The sequence below is a fragment of the Typha angustifolia genome, chromosome 15 (assembly GCF_048772165.1).
Source record: "Typha angustifolia cultivar Huaian chromosome 15, ASM4877216v1, whole genome shotgun sequence".
Lineage (NCBI taxonomy): Eukaryota > Viridiplantae > Streptophyta > Magnoliopsida > Poales > Typhaceae > Typha > Typha angustifolia.
The window spans coordinates 2721895-2740527 of NC_133253.1; the positions used below are offsets into that span (position 1 = coordinate 2721895).

The 18633-nt window shown below is 36.6% G+C and overlaps 3 protein-coding genes and 1 non-coding gene across 10 annotated transcripts; 1 reads left to right on the top strand and 3 right to left on the bottom strand.

The window, feature by feature from the left end:
• Window positions 1–805: 805 nt before the first annotated feature.
• LOC140778303 (methyltransferase-like protein 2) lies at window positions 806–8035 on the bottom strand. Of its 3 annotated transcripts, XR_012107177.1 has the most exons (11): window positions 5891–8035; window positions 5597–5807; window positions 5216–5355; window positions 4994–5027; window positions 4742–4817; window positions 3751–3928; window positions 3506–3592; window positions 3300–3399; window positions 1765–1979; window positions 1141–1338; window positions 806–1004 (listed from the first exon to the last, which is right to left on the bottom strand). XR_012107177.1 is itself a non-coding variant. In XM_073122945.1 (10 exons), exons 1-9 carry the CDS (start codon window positions 6185–6187, stop codon window positions 1792–1794), a joined length of 1311 nt encoding a protein of 436 aa, XP_072979046.1. In that variant the 5' UTR covers window positions 6188–8035; the 3' UTR covers window positions 1009–1338; window positions 1765–1791. The 3 variants fall into 3 exon arrangements, 2 of the variants coding, with proteins under 2 accessions (XP_072979046.1, XP_072979047.1); XM_073122945.1 differs by lacking the exon at window positions 806–1004 and having other exon boundaries at window positions 1009–1338; XM_073122946.1 differs by lacking the exons at window positions 806–1004; window positions 4742–4817 and having other exon boundaries at window positions 1009–1338; window positions 3751–3881.
• LOC140779995 (small nucleolar RNA snoR83) lies at window positions 7753–7875 on the bottom strand. Its single transcript, XR_012107440.1, has one exon. It is a non-coding gene; the product is annotated as a small nucleolar RNA snoR83 (small nucleolar RNA).
• Window positions 8036–8686: 651 nt separating the features above from the next.
• On the bottom strand, window positions 8687–11659 carry LOC140778420 (UDP-rhamnose/UDP-galactose transporter 3-like). Its single transcript, XM_073123119.1, has 5 exons — window positions 11167–11659; window positions 10661–10845; window positions 10374–10574; window positions 9495–9656; window positions 8687–9140 (listed from the first exon to the last, which is right to left on the bottom strand). The coding sequence occupies exons 1-5, from the start codon at window positions 11291–11293 to the stop codon at window positions 8778–8780; spliced, it is 1038 nt and encodes a 345-aa protein (XP_072979220.1). The 5' UTR covers window positions 11294–11659; the 3' UTR covers window positions 8687–8777.
• A 739-nt stretch (window positions 11660–12398) lies between these two features.
• Window positions 12399–17746, top strand: LOC140779400 (protein CLT2, chloroplastic). 5 transcript variants are annotated; one of them, XM_073124435.1, is made up of 10 exons: window positions 12405–12903; window positions 13095–13240; window positions 13618–13655; window positions 13922–14037; window positions 15172–15271; window positions 15351–15386; window positions 15570–15620; window positions 15840–15963; window positions 16802–16927; window positions 17131–17744. In XM_073124435.1, exons 1-10 carry the CDS (start codon window positions 12527–12529, stop codon window positions 17283–17285), a joined length of 1269 nt encoding a protein of 422 aa, XP_072980536.1. In that variant the 5' UTR covers window positions 12405–12526; the 3' UTR covers window positions 17286–17744. The 5 variants fall into 5 exon arrangements, with proteins under 5 accessions (XP_072980538.1, XP_072980536.1, XP_072980539.1 ...); XM_073124438.1 differs by having other exon boundaries at window positions 12766–12903; window positions 13106–13240; window positions 17131–17745; XM_073124436.1 differs by lacking the exon at window positions 12405–12903 and having other exon boundaries at window positions 13081–13240; window positions 17131–17746.
• Window positions 17747–18633: the final 887 nt, after the last annotated feature.

An 18633-nucleotide genomic window follows, 5' to 3' on the forward strand; every position in this document is an offset into this window, starting at 1 on the left:
GGAAAATTAGTCTTCTTCATCACCAAATATTCAGCTCTATTGGCTATTGGTAATCCATGGATTCCATTCAATATATACATTTAGTTTATTCTGAAGAAATTATCTTATTTCATCTTTAATCTACATGACATGTATCATGTACGTAATACATTTTTCAGTTTGATGTCATTTTTCTCGTTTGGGCCATAAAATCGATGAAATATTAAAAGAGAAAGAGATCCCTCTAGTTTATTAGGAAAAGAGTTACAGTGCCAAGTGCTCGGTGGTAGTTTCCATCTTCTTGTAAAATAGTGTTGCACGGAGATAAGGTACGTACTCAAATGGAGACAATGAGAAGCGACCGGTGAGTGAAAACGTTTGTTTCATGGCGAGTACTTGGCAGACATGTGGTACAGGGTGAAACTTCGCAGTCAGTTTAGAGGACAAAAGGATTAAATTGCAAGCAATTGATAAAGATTGTATGACCAACGAGATATCATTTTATTCGATAAATCCAGTAAGTAAAGCAGAGAGACAATCTGAAATGAAATGAAGATTATATTTTGGCAAATACTTTAATACCTCTCTAAATTATTAAGAATCCTAATCTGATGATAAAAAGGGGACGTACCAATCCCTTAAAAATACTATTTTTTTTAACTGAAATTATAATTAAGAAATAGATAATTATCTTTTAAAACGGTTATAGCACTTAAGTTCTTAATGTTCATATTATACCCTTACATGAAATCTTGTGTCTCTGTTTGTCCCTAAAAGATAAATATGAAGGGTATGGATGAAGAGCTTTTATATTTTTCCGAACACTTTGCATCAGGTTATACAGTGATCTAGAGATAGAATATAGCTTTTCAAATGTCTTAGCAGTATCTCATTCATTTGAATTACTGGAAGTTTTCTACAACAAGACGGCAAAGATCCCTTCACAGTCTACATCCATTTGTTTGCAGAGGATGGACAACAGGTAATTTAATGAATAGCCTTTGATGAATGATGCTGAAGCAGACCTGGTAACCACAAAGAGGAAGTATCAAACATTAATCACGATTTGTCTGCAGAAGAGCCAGTCTCTTATGCTTAATCCAGTCCTCAGAATTCTTGAAAAAAAATGAAAAACATGCATGAAAAGCAACAGATCTTCACTTGTATGGCCTTTTATATAGGTGTCAACAAAGACAGCTTGAATCGCAATAATGATGGCTTGGATAGGCTTTCTTCAAGTCTCCAGCAAGAGCAGCTTCCTAATCACAATTTGATAAGCAACTTCTACAGTAGTCGAGATGATTAAATGCTTTCTTCATCAGGAGTCCTCATCATGGAAGAGAAGAACTGCATGGATTGCTAAGCACAAACAAACAATACTAGTCAGTTCTTAGCCCCGATGGAAGTGACTAATAACAAACAAGTGACGGTCATCTTTCCATTATTCGTATTGTAGAATCTTTATTCAGGGACTAAAGGGTCGTGTATTACCCGAGAGATTAATTAGAGAAGGATCTTGTTCCATAAGTTCTAATCTGAAGGATATTATCTACGAAAGTATAAGAAAATCCAACTTCTGTAAATCATCCAAAATTCCAGACAGGAAAGGAGTAGACTAGGAGCTCCATAAGCAACATTGCAACAAGTGTTTCAAAACCAAGTTTCTCATTGAACCTAGTAGTGAAGACTCATATCTTCTTTACATGATGCAAATCATTACTTAAACAAAAAGCTTAAGAGATTGGAGGATGTAACTGTGTGTACAGATAATAGAAAGGACCCAACCTGGTTTTCAGCTGCATCCCAGACAAACTAATTGTTGCCAAGGGAATTAATCCCTCCAGGGGGCGCAATATTTCCTTCTTTTTCCAGAAAGTACGTTGAATCTTGAAAGTGAAGCGGTTCATTTCCCCAGGAGGTCCATCCAGCCACCATCTCTCTAGCAAAAAGTTCTATACATTTTGCAGGCTTGGGGCCTGGTATATGTTCCAACAACAATTCTCAAGATGGTTAAGGGTTGAACTAAGTAACTCTTATGATTAGATTATGTTATGTAATATTTGCCAAATAGAAGTGCTGTTTCAAACAAGTTAAAAGGATAAAGTACAGAAGAGATGAGGATAAATTTTGGATAAGAGTTCGCCAGAAGAAAATTTAGAAATGAGTTTTTTCCATAAAAACCACAAGCCAGCAGCTACCTAAAAAAATGTCTATCAAAAGATATACGTGCACATCTCTTTCCCACGTTTCGAGAAGAACTCATGCACAGCTTTACTACATAGATTAATTAAATAATCGTTAACAGTTAAATAACCAAAAGAAGTTTCGGATGCTACAGAGGTACAAAATAAAATAAAGAGTTTGTGAAGGTCAGAAAATGAGCTATTCCATAGAAACCAGAAGCACCTATCTGGTAATTCAAATATGTCAAGCAATTCAAAATCATATTGTGCACATCATCTACTATGTAATTCACGAAAAATGACCATTTACAGCTTGCCTTCTGATAAAGCACCTCATACCCTTCATTTGCAGTATTACAAATCGAGCACCAGGGCTTTAATTTTTGTCCAATAACTACTCTACAGTTTAATGTAATGGATAGACTTGAACGATAAGTTAATAACAGTACCAAGATACCATCAACTTAAACTGATATAAAGAAGAATATCAGATCAGTGATTGCGGGTTTTGGAAGAACGAGTAGTAGCAGAGGTGGATCATGAGGCTAAGCGATAGAGCCAGTAGCAGCAGGTTTTTGGTCTGGGCAGTAATGCAGACTGGCAGATCGGGTCACAAAGAGGAAGAGATTCTTTCTTAGAGAAAGTGAGTTGGAAAAAAAAAAAAATTTCCTGTCACAAACTATGCCAGGATCCATCTAACCCAGGGTCTCCTGGGCAAAGTTCAAAAACGCTGGTCCAACTTGTAAATATTTCAAATTTAGGGCAATAATAATATTATTATTAAAACACAGGGCAAACATTGTAAAAAGTTTAGATAAAATAGTGAACCAAGAGAAATTCCTAGGCAAACAAAAACAAACAAAAACAAACAAACAAAAAACAAAACAAAACAAAAACAAAAACAAACAAACAAACAAACGGGCCAAGGAGAGAACAGGGAACCGTTGATGTGTCTATATTCAATTACTCAATGGCCTTGGTTCCTACATGGCCAAAATGGACATTAAATTGGAAATAACAAAGGATCTTCAGACATGGCATTTAGATGATGAACTTCGAACTATAATCCAGTAGATTTTAAGGTTACTCAATTATAAACAAGATTCAGAGGATGAAATAAGCTTCTGGTTAGGATACTTCCCAGTGGAGGCTTCCTTGAATGAGCACCAGGAACGCTTACAATGACTTGAATGCTTCTCAAACACTTGTGTGTTGCTAGGCATTCAGAATCAACATTCTGCGAGAAAGGAGAAGGACTAAAAAGAGAAGAAAATATCTGCTTATGAAAAGAAAATCTATGCAGACCACTAGAGATTATGTAAGCCATTGATAGAGAAAATCACCACATTAACGTATCCAAGAAGAAGGCACTCATATGGTCTGTGATGAAATGAGTCCAAATCACAAATCAAGGAGCCATCTGGTTTCACCTATAGAATGTTTCAGACAAAAAATTCAATCACAGCTGAAACTGTGATTTAATTATCTGGCAGTTTCTACAACATACAGTAAAAGAACATACTTTACTGTGTTGAGGAATAGGCTAAGAAATGGTCAAATAGGAGAAAATTTGGTACTCTCATCTCACCTTCATCCAGTAAAAGATTGCAGCATCAGTCACTCCCCAAGCAGGAAATAGTTCTTTCTCAACAAAGATGCGCAATTTCTCTCGATTTGTCATCCATAAAGCCACAAGGGCTCCTTCTGTATGAGCAAGTTCTTTCACAGGCAGATACAAAAAGTATTTGTTAGGCAATGTTGGGTACCTACAAGGAAATTTCTACAACAGTGACACCTCAAAATATTGTTTGCCTGAAATATGAAATCATACTATAGGTAAGATGTCATAGATGACATATCTTAAAACCAAAAAAACAAATTTTAAGCATTCACCTTTGAACAAACTGCGTACAAATGATCAGAGTATAACTTTCATAAAAGGTATCCCAAAAGATACTCCATTAGATCACATGTTTTCATAGATCAATGAAAAATATGGTCATACACATTATACCCACAATAAGCGATATGCATAACTTTTTTCCACCAGTATATTTTCAAAGAAAAAGAACCTGGTACCATTAGATGAAGTAATGTATACTGTCACACAGCCTAAACTTCTCCTGCAGTCCTGCTGCTAGACAATGAAAAGTGGTTTGTTCTCCCATCCTTCTCCAAGAGCATGTATATCTATATAGGACACAAGAGGAGGTTGTAATCCTACTGGCAAGCTTTTTCCTAAGCTTAGCTACAATGATCTGAATCTTTTTTGTACAGCCAATTTTCTATTTGGACAAAGAACATCTATAAAAAGAACAAATCAAATCACAGACAAAACAAAATAAAATAGCTTCACCAGTTATGTTAATGGAAATTTTAATATATTTGGTTAATGCCAGATTTATACAAGATTAAAAGTCAGAAAATTCCTCTTGGAATTCAATCATGTCAGCTAATGATGAACTATGCCATATTGTATTTCTTCTACCAAGGATATAGCACAAAACACAACAAAAATTTGGAAACAATTGCTCTAGACGCCAAATATGAAGTTTCTAATCAGTGAATAAGGAACCCACGCTGCTTTCTGATGAACACTTCCATTCTCCCATGGTGGATCAATGACTATAAGATTAAATCCTTCATTAGACTTATCTGGAAACAAATTGGCATTGTCTCATTAGAAGAAGAAGAAGAAGAAGAAGAAGAAGAAGAAGAAGAAGAAGAGCCATATGCCATTTTATCAAGGAATAGATATATCAGAACATGAATTGCCTAAAAATAGGTAACGAATTATTATACATGAGTTAGTATAAAATCAGGAAAATTACCAGGAATGAGATCACGAACTTGCCTCAGGTCAGACTTTCCATATTATTGTATCACCATATTCCACATATAAATGCAAAAGAAAGAGGAATGTCAGTAATAGCAAATTATAAGCAAATCTTAAGCCATCTATTTGACAGGATGTCTCCTGCAAGCCCTATGAAGAAGTTTGATTGTAAAATAACTAATCCACATTAGCATAATGTAATTGATAAAATTCACACCATCTGGAAGCAGCTTCTGCTGGGTAAAATATAGCGACTGCTTTGAAATTTAGCCTCGGCATCATCATTTGCTTCATTGCTGATTAGGTTATTAAATAAAGGAATTACTGTCCTTTCAACACAATGGTCAAACTCCACACCTGGTACGCCATAATCATAAAATGATGCTCAAATGGTGAAATTTGGGATCAGATATTAGTGCAACTATCTACTGGTATAGTACTTCATCAACATGCACAGGCAAACGATTTAAAAGTTATCTCAGAGGATATAGGATACATCTGTTACATTTACCTAATCTACAATATTTGGATCATTTTTCGTTATTGTGTTACACCGTGTTTCTTGCATATGAGCACTATAACTATCAACAACCATTACCTTCGTCAACATTATTCGGAGCTCGGGAACACAAAGACATCTCAAAGAGAGGCGCTTGCCAAAGCTTCCCCAGTTCAACAAAATTAACTTCGTCAGCTCTTCTCCTGCAATGTGATGAGCTCCCATTGTCAATTATCTTGGAAAGCATCCCCAAGAGATCGGAAGCTTCAAGAAGTGCTCTATGCGCTCTCAACAACAAAGGCCTCGCATCCTATCAATTACATTACAAAAGAATTCCATTTTTCGAATTTTCTTTTTAAGCGAAACAAGAGATGAAATTTAAACAAGGATCACCTGATGGCGCTTCTCCGCCTCTCTTTCCCGCTCGTTTAGATCGCTAAGCTTGGGTTTGCGCTTCCGCTTCCGCTTCTTGGATTCTGAGAGGTTCTCAGCTTCGCCTTCTCTTACGAGATCTCCGTTAGGGTTGGAGTCGAAGCGACGGGAGTAGTAAGCCGAAGGAGAGATGGTAAAGCGGGAGTAGGATTCATTAAGGAGTCGCACGGGATCGAGGAAGACGACAGTAGACCCGAGCAAAGGGTAGATACCGGATTCCATGAAGGATTTGAGCTCGTCGAAGAAGCTATGCTCCATTTCGACCCTGCTCGAAGCTGTGTGGGGTAACTATGTATTATATGATATTTGCACTTATCACCCTGTACGTTAGTCTTATTACGCTTTACACCCTATTCTCTGTTTTGATTCTAATACTAAAGTAATATGGTAAATCACATTACCTGAAATACCTAAATTTATTAGCACCAAACCACGTCAGAGAGTGACCTGATATGTCCCTATATATAATATATATTATTTTTTATGAAAAAGCCAACAAATCTAATAATTTCAATCAGATTTTATAGCCCGGAGATAAAAATGGGCAAGCAAGTAAAGTGATGAGGAGGATGCAAACGGCTTAAGTAAAGTTGAGATAGATAAAAGAAGATGAATATCAGGGAGAAAGAAGGAGAAAAGAAAAAAACAACCAATAAAGCAGAAGATCTCTTCTCCCTTCTAATGATTGAGATCGACGATATAATTACCTTGAAAGAATAACTTGACAACACAATGACTTGGAGCATATAACTTAAATATTAAATTAGATAATAAAAAACTCAATGAAACCTAAGTGTCTCTTCTGTATGTAAAAATAATTGACTCTTTTTCTAATTCGTATCTAATCTTTAAGCTTGTAAATGATTTAAAAAAAATCATAATTCCCTTTATACTTTATTTTTTGACAAAAAAACACTCTGACTGGATAAGAGACCAGCCTCTCTCCTCCTCTGACTACTCTGGTAAAAAAAACCCTCTAAAGGGGAGATTATTGCTGCTATAAAATCCTAGCAAAACTAGAGCGGGTGAGCAAAGAACTGAAAATGTCAAACTTTTTTCTCTATATATAAAGAAAATACCATCTAAGTTAAAGAATTGCCGAGCGCCTGATGATGACGATATTAGGGAGTTTGTGTTCAATTGTTTCCACCGCAAATTTGAGAGCTTTTTAATCGATAGTGTTCGAGTTTTTGGATTAAAAAATATATTTGTAAGAGAAATATCAACTAAAATTTGCACTAACATATCTGCTCACAACTTGTAATTCAAATTAATTTCACTTAGCAAAGATTACACTCTCATGAGCTCATTGTGGACACCCAAGTAATTCAAATTAAATTCATCCGGCAAATTAATTTCATGTTTGCAAAATGATTCTTTCTTCTCATGGATGGTTGGGGAAAAAAAGATAATCTTTCATTACTCGTTTTTTAGGTTGCATATATATATATATATGTTCATATACTGTAATCCAAAATGGCTATGTTGAAGTCCATCTTGATAACTCGTTATGATCTTCAACTGAGTATGCTAAAATAATCAGTCTAGCTTCACAATCTTTGTATAGCTAGAGTTTGATAGATATGAATTAGACATCAGGTAGCAATCCCATGTTTAAACACACTAATGCTCAAACGTATAACCGAGAAAAAGTACAGAAGAAAAGGAATCAGTAATTCATATTAAAAAAGAAAAAAACCTAAAAAATGTGTCTAGATCCAGATTCAAGAAGGCTGTATGCAACAAAGCATCAAAACTGAAACTTTTGTGAAAATAGAAAAGGTAAATATGAAATATCATGTCAAGAGAGAAGAATTTTAGGAGATTGTGTGGTGAGCTACTAATGAAACGCCTCCAAGGGAAAGAAGACGCTATCAGCGAAGCTTCCATCGTTGGTTTTGGCCTCCCATGAATCAGATGAACATTTGCCATAGTTCATCTGGGATTATGAAGGCTCGAGATATAGATATCTAGATAGATGGAGAAGACGAAGAAGAAGATGTGGAGGAGGAGATAGAAGATAGATTCGGGAATGAAGCGTGAGAAGTAAAAACCCTAACGCCGCAATCCCGACTCTTCCCATCGTCTACACAATATAAGAAGAGGCCGGGCGTCCTGAACTGGTACTTAAAAAGTTCGGCCGATTAATTACGGTTTTAGGGTTTTTTTTTCTTTTTATTTATTTATTTGAGAACAGTCTACACTAGATTAATTATGATATGGCCCATCGACTGCAATTATTGGGCCCAATGGGCTATCAATTTTCAGCCCACGTAATACTCTTTCAGTACACTACATCATGAAGACCAAGTACACAGCACAATTGCAATGAAGAAACAGGATCTATCCAGCATTTAGAGTGTATTTGGTTGAGTAAAAGTAAAGAAAGAAAGCAACAATGGTATGAAAGTCCATTATTTTATAGTGTTTAAATTAAGAAAATAGAGTGGGAAGTAAGTGCCTAAAAGAGTTACGCTTTTACTTTTTTATATATTGTATGTTATACAGTTACTTACGAGAAGTTACTTTACTAAAAGAAATTTAAGTCTGGTAAACTTTTGATTTCCCCTCAAGATTTTCGTAGCATCTCTCGATTTAGATTCCTTCTGTTGGGAATATTAGTCTGATGAAAATAGTACCCATATGGGGCCTAATGCTTTAAACTAAGACGCGGTAAAATATCATTTCTCTAGAGAAAAAAAATCTCATAGAAAACTATGATAAACCGGAGGCTAAGGAAATCTGATGAACAACGACTAGAAACTGGAAACAATTTCATAGAGAAGAATAATCGACAACAAGCAATCAAAAGAAAAAGAAAATCGAAAATAGAATCAGTGAAAACGAATCAGCTCTTCAACTGGCCGAACTCGAGATCCGGCGAAGTGGCACCGTTTACTTTCTCCTTTAGGAGCTTTACATCTTCGCCATCCGACTTGTTATCATCCCTGATGTAAGAAGCCAGCTTAGCCTGCTGCTTCTCAGACTCCACTGCCCAACTGTAGACTATCATCCCCAGAACTGCAAGCAGCATTCCGAGTATGTTCTTCACAGTGAGGGCAGAGTCGAATAGTATCCACCCTAGGATTAGCACACATACGGTCTTCATGTGACCCAGGACTTGGAAGGATGTTGCAGAGAATCGACCGATGCAGAGATATTGACTCATGTTGCAAAAGACTGCCAGGGAACACGAAAGGAGAATGAAGAACTGCACAATCAATAGACAGCAAATACTTGGTATCAGAATCAGCCCAGAATGCCTTATGATGGTGATAGAAAAAGGAGAATGTGAATTTCTTGTCTATAGCTAAATGCACGTGCATGTCGCTTGCTAACTATACTGGATATCAACTATCAAGCCTAATTAGCTCCAATAACCAAACTACAGGTCTCTTGCAACTGGAATGATAGAAATGCAGCAAACTCGTCAAGAATACAATTTTTATTGTTTAAGCATACACAATGCACATGTAGAAATTGCATATTTTAAAGTTTTCAACTACCAGATTAAACTATCTACTTTCTATATGCAAGCAGAGCTAATCATGAATGGAATACTTACAGTTGCTCCAGCAGAAAAGTGGTACTTCAGCAGGGAGCGCCCATTAAGGTAGTAGTCTGCAAAAGGGCCAAACAGAAGAAGAGAAGCCGCTTGGATAGGTGCAGTTTTGCTCAGGAGCTCAAAAGAACCAATGTTGTATTTTTTCTGAAATGACCCAATTGTCTGGAAAAGGAACATATTATTCCATCAGCTATTAAGCATCTGTTAAAGCCTTTTCGTTCAGATAGATGTGTGACACAATCCTAGAAATCAAATGATCTTCTAACTACAAGGACCTCGATTTTTAGAATGATGTTATAAATGTGAATCATTAGGGCAGTAAATTTCATCTAAATACTATATTATAATAGACGTCACTCTGTGTTGCCTAAAATTGATACTGAGTTTCTCACCAATCAGACAGCAGCTTCAGTACATTTTGTTATGGGTGCAACATTATTCACAATCAAACAATTCAACACCAAATACGTGAATAACCAGATATAAAGAGAGACACCTCCTTGACATTATATGCAGTACAAAAAAGAAAAAGAAAAAGGCATGAGCCTTAATATTCGTTTCTTCTAGGACCACTAATGGATGTATGTATTTCATACATATACATACATACATACATTCTATATGTATGTAGACTTTGAGAGCTTGAACTCTTGCAATCCATAGACATATAGAAGATGTGCAGCACACGGCCACGCATGCACAAGTAAAACCCTTTAATATTCATTTCCTCTAGGACCACTAATGGATGTACGTATTTCATACATATACATACATACATACATTCTATATGTATGTAGACTTTGAGAGCTTAAACTCTTGCAATCCGTAGACAAGGTCAAACAATATATATTGAGAAAGAGGAAAAATAGATATGCTTACAATTTGTTGCAAAGATGTGCAGAACACGGCCACGCATGCACAAGTAAAACCCTTTAAGTTGACCTCCACATCAGTGACCGTGCAAATACCAACACCAAATGCTACAACAACCACAGCCATTATTATTTTCATTGTGTAGTTCTTGCTGTGGAGTATCCACTCCATCAAACAAACCACCGGTATCATGCTCAACTTTGCGATCTGCAAATTTCACAAGACAACTCAAGTTCAGGCATATACCAACATAAGCTCCAAAAATTTTATTAACAAGGCACGAAAGAAGAGACCTGATAAAATCCCACTGAATTCAACATGAGACTAAGGTTCATCCCGGTGATTGACATATTCGCAACAATAGAGAACCATAAAAGCTCCCACAGAGGAACATGCTTAGACATTGAGTAGCCAGTTGCATTCGAAACAAAACCAACAAGCGCCGTGACGGTAAAATGAAACCCAGTTAGGGTCGTCGCTGCAGAATTCCAACTATCATTAGAAAATTATGACAATCCGAAATAACAATACTCAGCAGAAGCTTAGATCTGATACTTCCTACTGTTAAAAAGTGGAATCTTGGCACAGTCCAAGTTGACCCCCATACTCAAACGACATCTAAAGCCTTAATACTTGCATAATTTCACCCAAAAAAAAGAAAAAGAAGTACAGAATCGCTTCATCTAAACGCAGCTACGCACAGATCTGAGATCCTAACACCTCAGAACATAACAAGTAGGTTGGATAAATCGTACCAAAATGGAATGCGACAAAGAAAGAGATAGATCGAAGAGGTTACCAAAGCTAAAAGCGTAGCCATTGGGAGACATAAGCTGCTTGTTCGCCATTATGATCCCGACGGAGCTGACCACGTTCATTGCCCACGCCCCCACATTCGAGACCATGGGCTTCTTCTCCAGATCCATTGCTCTCTTCTCTCTTCTCTACCTCCTCCTCTCTCTATCTCCCCCTTAATATACACAAAACCCTAGAGGAGGAGACGGCGACTCGAAGATCACCAAATCGAAGAAAAGTTGAGAGATTGTTTATTCTGAGAAGCATATATATATATATATATATATATATATATATATATATATATATATATATAAATTATATTGACGGAGAGGAGTTGACTGGATCTTTCAAGAGATTTGGCGTTGCCGTCGAAGGAGAAGGGCAGAAATCGTCCGTTATCGTCAACGGGGAGGAACTGAATAAAGAAAAAGAACACGAAAGCGATAAAAGAGGGACGAAGGAGTCGATGGCGAGAGAGAGGACAAACTAATTAGAAAAAGATAATTGCATTATAACAATAAACACTATGTATTTAAGTAATTTTGCGCCTCACAGACTCTTCAAATATAATTTCTTCGAATAATATTGTTTAATATTTAATCAAACTCTTATCGTAAAGGTTAAATGTACACGTCTACTATATTATCTAACGTATCTTAAAAGAAAATAAAAGAAATACTTGGATTCCAGATGATAATATATGTGGGTAAACTGTTGGCAATCACCGAAACTTTTGGGGATGGATCATGATCCGTGACCCACTTCTGGATGTAAAGGAGTTGGAACATTGTACTGTGCCAAAAATAACTTGGACCCATATGGTATCCAAGCATGTTCTCTTATCTAATAGAGTATATATAGTTGGATATGAACTTTTAGTGGTTTTATCTTTATGTTATTGTTTCTACGTTTAGTTTCACTGGAGTAGTAAATAAAATAGCTGGCAAAGTTTATTACTTTATTTTTATGGATCCAGCATAGTACAGTTAGATTTGCACAGTCATAAATGGCTTTTTGGACTATTGATAAATGCTTCTTGAGTGATATGGTAACAGAGGACAAAGATAATAATATGAAAAGTATTTAGTTTGATATGGTAGGGAGATAAGAAATTATCTAATTGAAAATTTTGACTCACATCCCCAAGTTTTTATATACAATTTTCACCCTTATCTAAAGGGGTAAGTAGCGAACAGAGGAGTCGGCTCTGAATTCGCATCGGTTGCCGACTACTAAACCAAACAAAAACTTCACCTTACTACCCGCGAAATTAAATCCTCCGATCTTCAGGAGCATAGCCCAAACAAACACGGCACGTCCATGTCCGCCGCTCGAACAAATTCCCATAGATTTCCAAATCCATGGAGCTCTTCTCCTTACCTCTCGCTCCTCGCCATCCTCGCTTTCCTATTATCCACCGCCCAATCTCGAGAAACCCAATTCGAAACCCTAGATTTCCTCTTGTGGCCGCCTCTATGAATCACTTGGGTCGGCGCCGTTCCGGTAATTATAGTGGCGGTGGTTGGGTTAGGACAGACCCTTTGAGGAATCCCCTGGTTCTTGCTCCGGTTCGAGCTTTGAAGAGCGACGCAGGGATTCGAGATGGCTTCCATGGGGGGATCGCGGTGGGGTCGGCCGCGACGGTTCTTTTGGCCGTCATGAATCGGGTTCTTTATAAGCTCGCGCTCGTGCCCATGAAAAGTTACCCCTTTTTCCTAGCCCAAGTCACCACCTTTGGGTAAGTTTCTTTCGCAAGTTGAGATTTATTTATTTATTTTTAATTGCACATAGGTTTGTATGGGAACTGTAAATTGTTATGCACATGTTTTGCTTGATCGGTTATAAATTATATTCTCTATTTATTCAGAAACCACATTATATTTCTTTCATGCATGTAAAGTACAAGAAATGTAACATGATCTACGACAGGTATGTTGCAGTATACTTCTCCATTCTCTACGTCAGGTTTCGTGCTGGGATTGTAACTAGAGAAATGCTGGCACTTCCAAAAACTCGTTTTGTAGCAATTGGTATTCTAGAAGCCCTTGGTGTTGCTTCAGGAATGTCTGCTGCAGGTAATTCCAGAATATTTCTTTTATGACGAATCTCTTTAAGATGCTTTACAGGTGGTGTATTTCGCCACGGTGCTTTCACTAGATGAAGGTTAAACTGTAATGCTCTTTCATTTCATTCGCAAATGTTTAACTCCTTAAAGTGACTAGTGAATCTATGAAAAGTACTTCTTATAGACCTTTTGCTTTTTAAAATTAAGGTAGGATGAAGTAAATGATTATTTTGGTATTTCCTTTATTTTAGACTGAGTCTATCTTCTTTCTTTGTTCTTTGCCTTCTTTAGAGTGATCTGCTTCTACATGTTCACAAGAAAAATAAGCAAACGTCTCCACTAGATATAGCTTGGTTCAAATGATTTGTTTCTTTCTGATATTTACAGCAATGCTACCTGGACCAGCCATTCCAATACTGTCTCAGGTACTGCATTTTAGTCCAGTTATATTTTAAGTTTTTCCTGTAGTACTTCTTGTATTTCAATTTCATTGCAGTATATCCATTGTAACACACCTGATCATTTGATCATAACATTTTACTGATATATTATCTCGCAAGATTAGTATTTCTTGTGTTCTCCAAACACCTATTTAGTGAATGGCGCCGCATATTCAGAGTATGCAGTCAACTTTTGATAAGTTCTTTGGTTAAGTATATCATTGTGTTTGCATCTGCTGGGTCTTTTGCAGTCTTTCTTGGTATGGCAGCTTATCTTCTCTGTCCTGATTTTGGGAAGGAAGTACTCACTCAACCAAATCCTTGGTTGCTTCCTTGTGACTGCTGGTGTTGTTCTAGCAGTGATGAGGTAGGTAATTGGGGTCTTTCATACAAAGTCTATTAGCTATACCAATTTATACTAGTTTCTTTTTTTCTCTTACTTGCTAGCTGTATTTTTCTGTGCTCTTTGTTTTTCCACTGGTATTTCAATGTGATAAAAATAATTGCCAATTTGCTATAATAATGTTCAAATGTTATCATGTTCATCATTCGTGTTCCTTTAGAAAGAAAATCGTGGTATGTCTTGATATTGCATGCAGAAAATCAAAATTGCATCAGCTTCTGTATCTTTGTTTGCGTGTCTCAGAGAAAGATAAGTATTGCAATATTAGCCAAATGTAAGTTGTTGGTCGTTTCCAGGCCTGGAATCAATGTTCTTCACGTATCAACTTGCAGGATCATGCTCGTGACTTCCAGTATACATACTTCTGTGATTTACTTTTAAAAAATGTCAGTACCTCTGTGATGCCATCCAATGAATCTAAACATATTTTGTATGCATGAGTTGAAAACTCAGGGTGTAGTAGTTACTAGTAGAAGTAATTAGTTTAACTTCAATATATTGGTGAGCTATAGTAAGACTGGTTAAGATCTATCCTGTTGAAGAGAGGAGAAATTCATCGCTGAAGTTTGAATTGCACCAGAGAGAAGAGAGTAGAGGAGGAGAGAAGTTAGAAAATGGAGTTAGGGCAAATTAGAGGAGAAATAAATTAATTAGTTATTTGCACCCACCAATTTGTCCATGAATCACTTATAAATTGTCGATAAAACATTCTAAAAAGTAAAAACAACTAAACTTTTATCTCCTAATAAGAAACAAAGTTTAAAATTTGTTGTTGAGTTATGAGACTTCTGAATAAACTTGAGACATAAAGTCTTTAAGTAAATTTCTCAAGCATATCCAATCACTTTTTATGATATCTATGAATCAATTGGGTCTTCAACTCAAAGGAGCAGATAAGTAAACTCGCCAAATAGAAGACAATCCCAGATAAGCATGCCAAAACTATCTTTTTCTGCGTAAGCACATAGTGATGTATATTGTCCTTAAAATGAACTTGTAATTTCATATTAAGCCTGCTGTTGCATGTTGGCAGCTGTTTCCTGTTTCTGAACAATGAAACTTTTCAGACTCTAATTTCTTTGTTTTATATGACTGCAGTGGAGCAAACAAGGGTCAAATTCTTTCTGATATTGAATTTATATGGCCAGCACTAATGGTAGCTTCGTCTGCATTTCAAGCTGGAGCATCCATTCTCAAGGTTTAGGCCACTGGAGGTTATTAAGCTTATATTACTATCCTTGATTTTAGCAATTGTACATTACATGTTTCTATTGCAGGAGTTTGTGTTCATTGATGGTGCAAGGCGTCTTCAGGTTGTTACTTGTTTGGTGAAAAACTATATTAGTATGTAGTTCATTCTTTTGAGAGAGAGAGAGAGAGAGAGAGAGATAATAGTGCTTAATTTCCATCTATCTTTCTTGTTGTTCATAAATATTTCAACTTTTCTCGCAAGAAATTTTTCTTTATCTTTAATACTTGTTCTAATATTTCTGCAGGGAAAACCACTTGACATATTTGTGGTTAATTCTTTTGGATCTGGCTTTCAGGTGAACTCTACTCATCAAGTTATTCTTATCCCATTTGTATTCCTTCCTTAATTTGAAGAGGCTAGAAAATAGAACATTTGTAATCTAAATGTGATAAGTACTTTCCCCACACTGTAAGGTTTCCCTTATGGTATTCATCTGCCTATTGCTTTTGAAATTGAAATAGATAAGGGCATCTTCAAAATGTCAATTTCAGTTTTCTCAACTCTGAACATGCAGGCTCTTTTTGTGTTTCTTTTCCTTCCTTTCCTTTCTAACATGAGAGGAATTCCTTTTGCTGAGCTCCCTGCATACCTGAAAAGTGGTGCTGCATGTTTTCTGAATATCGGAGGCAATCAGATAGGCAAGTCTTTTTACTCCTAGTAGTATCTTTGAATTGTTTTCCTGTAATATAAGACAGGAAAACTTAACAATCATTATATTCTTATGACTGTTGTTATCATAGACTCCGGGCTCCAAATAAGTAGGCATTTGATGTTACTTTAGGTTGTTCTAATATTGTCATAGTAACTTTTTCTCCTCCTTATACGATGGCTGGCACTTTCCTCTAGTTCGTTCTCTCCCTCTCTTGATATGCTGCATATGTGTCATAACCCATAAATAAGTATTTATAAATATAGATAAGTAGTGTTGTTTGTGTTACATTGTACAGCTTGGCTCTGTTAGTTCAGAGAGAGAACCGTCACATCATGCTTAATCCTGATATGGCTAGTATTTCTAAGTCAATCTTCAATATATGGAAAAGAATAATTGCTTTTTCACCTGTATGATTCCTGAAGGGCTACTGAGAGCAAGATATATGAGAATAAATAAGTGGAAGAAGAGCGGGAAACTTAAATAGCTTATCTCCATTGATAGGATATGAGCATAATTCTGCCCATGGCACTAAACACCATATCAACCTTTAACACCGTTATCGTTTTATAATGAGTTTCTATACATTTTCACGCTGAATGTGACTTTTAAAATTAACTAAGAAAAGCTTTGAGAGAGTTAGGAAATGTGCAGTATAAGTAGTTGTATACAATATCCTGTTTTTTCTGCCACCTAGGCCTTGTTGCATCTGCTTACTCAGTACTACTGAGACAAATTGTCTGTGGATGTGTAGATGATTGTCCTTGTATCAGTGTATGTTGCTTCCATAACAGATCTATAATACTTTAAGTTATACCATTTTCCAGGTTGTGAAGGAGCTCCATTACTACCTCTACTTTTTATAATGATGAATATGGCCTTCAACATATCATTGCTTAATCTGGTGAAGATGTCATCTGCATTAGTCGCTTCACTTGCAGCAACCTTAGCAGGTTCTATTATTCTACCCCTCTGTTTGTCTGTGTATTTATACATTTTTATATGAACAAGTAAAGAGTAAGTCGCAACAAAAGAAGAAAGTGGGGAAAGAAACTATGCCTCAGACTACTTAGAATGCAAAAGATGTCACTTATACATTATTATTATTTATTTTATTTTGGTGAGGGGGCCTGATAATGGTCTACTTTTGATGTAGTGCCAATTGCCATCTATGTTCTTTCGCTTCCGTTACCTTATATTCCTGAAGGCTCAAGCTTAAGCACATCTTTCGTCGTTGGTGCTGCAATTTTGGTGCTTGGTTTGATACTATACAACCTTCCTAAATCAGCAAAGGAGCTCAAAATAGATTAACCTTATTGTCACATGGCTGCCTGAGGTACAAGCTCTGGTTCCTAAATCTTCTTTGATTCAATTCCAATGGGGATGGGAACCAGCGACTTTGCTTATATATGGACTCAGCTTGCTGCTGCTCCTCCATAATCAAGGAAATGGCATACTTTGATTAGCTGGGCTAAGATGGAAGGTTTTTTGAGAAATAAAGCCATGCCAAATAAACAGAGGTCACTGATTTCTTCTCATAAAAGGATCTGATTTTACTTGTGCACAGTCAGAACTTGGAATTATCAGTCACGATATTCATTTTTCTTCATTTTGTAAATCTAAAATGTGGCCTTGAGTTCCTCAAGTAGCTCAGGGTTGCTATTTATTGTAAATCATGGCAATTTTGTTACTAACTTTCCTTTAAGTTTATTGAGGATAACTCTTTCATGTAATATTGTTCTGTCTTTGCCATCTTTAAATACTCATACGTTGGAGCTGCTGTCGTAGTATCAGATTTGTTAGTTCGAAGTGCATCAGGAATTTGAGCTAATCAGGGTAATTCCACACTCAGATGGAATAAGACTTATGTGCACAGAAGCATCTTTGGTGCAGAATTTAGGTCAAATTTGGAATCTTCTTTTCTATTCTACCCTGTCTCACTACAAACTATTGACCTCTGTCCACTGGTCAGACATTAATAGCTATCCTTTCTACCCTATTTTATCCTAGTTGATGGAGGAGGCCAGAAATTAATCAAATTCTCATACTACATTATAAACAGAGTGTATGAAATAAATTTTTAGAAGGTGCTTCTTTAAATCTACAAGGTGGATCATAATCTAGTTGTCCTGAGTGAGAGGACTAAACTTTCTGGACGAGGGTATCTGCCTTGTAGAAAAACTATGCACGGAAAGGGAAACCTCTGGTTGGTTGGATTCGATTTGTTCATAGGAAATATTTATTTCTAATACTTTACTCTGTTTTCGTTCGGTAAAAGTGAAAGATGCTTATTACTCTTCACTGTATCTTCCAATAGTTCCATTTCAATTCAACGCGTTGAGTATGAAGTTAATTGAGCTCAACTTGATGAGTTGGTCAATGGAGTTCGTAGATTTTACAGCTCAAAATGTCGAAAGACTTGACTTTTAGCAGCAGTCGAGTAGTCGACAAATGAGTCATGATCATGGCAAACTTTTGCATCTCTCTCCTCGTATCCATAGGGATTTACGTCGCAAGGCATCTAGGCTGGAATACTCCTCCTATTCATTCCCCCACCGTCGCCGGAGACTTAGTCAACGGACTGATCAGACGATCTCGGCCGTCCAATCCCAGAAGGTTCGAGAGAGAAGCTTTAAGCCTTTAACCACCAATGTCCCAC

What these genes read in the sequence shown, in the direction of transcription:
- LOC140778420 (XM_073123119.1), bottom strand. Translation starts at nt 11,293, where the DNA reads ATGGATCTGGAGAAGAAGCCCATGGTCTCGAATGTGGGGGCGTGGGCA. An exon ending in TGGCTACGCTTTTAGCTTTG is followed by an intron (nt 10,846 to 11,166) that starts GTAACCTCTTCG and finishes GGAATTCTGCAG; the next exon opens with CGACGACCCTAACTGGGTTT. An exon ending in ACTTTTCTGCTGGAGCAACT is followed by an intron (nt 9,141 to 9,494) that starts GTAAGTATTCCA and finishes TTGATTGTGCAG; the next exon opens with TTCTTCATTCTCCTTTCGTG.
- LOC140778303 (XM_073122945.1), bottom strand. Translation starts at nt 6,187, where the DNA reads ATGGAGCATAGCTTCTTCGACGAGCTCAAATCCTTCATGGAATCCGGT. An exon ending in AGGCGGAGAAGCGCCATCAG is followed by an intron (nt 5,808 to 5,890) that starts GTGATCCTTGTT and finishes TGTAATTGATAG; the next exon opens with GATGCGAGGCCTTTGTTGTT. An exon ending in TTCTTGGATACGTTAATGTG is followed by an intron (nt 3,400 to 3,505) that starts GTGATTTTCTCT and finishes CCTTTCTCGCAG; the next exon opens with AATGTTGATTCTGAATGCCT.
- LOC140779400 (XM_073124435.1), top strand. Translation starts at nt 12,527, where the DNA reads ATGGAGCTCTTCTCCTTACCTCTCGCTCCTCGCCATCCTCGCTTTCCT. An exon ending in CCATTCCAATACTGTCTCAG is followed by an intron (nt 13,656 to 13,921) that starts GTACTGCATTTT and finishes GGTCTTTTGCAG; the next exon opens with TCTTTCTTGGTATGGCAGCT. An exon ending in ATGGTGCAAGGCGTCTTCAG is followed by an intron (nt 15,387 to 15,569) that starts GTTGTTACTTGT and finishes ATATTTCTGCAG; the next exon opens with GGAAAACCACTTGACATATT.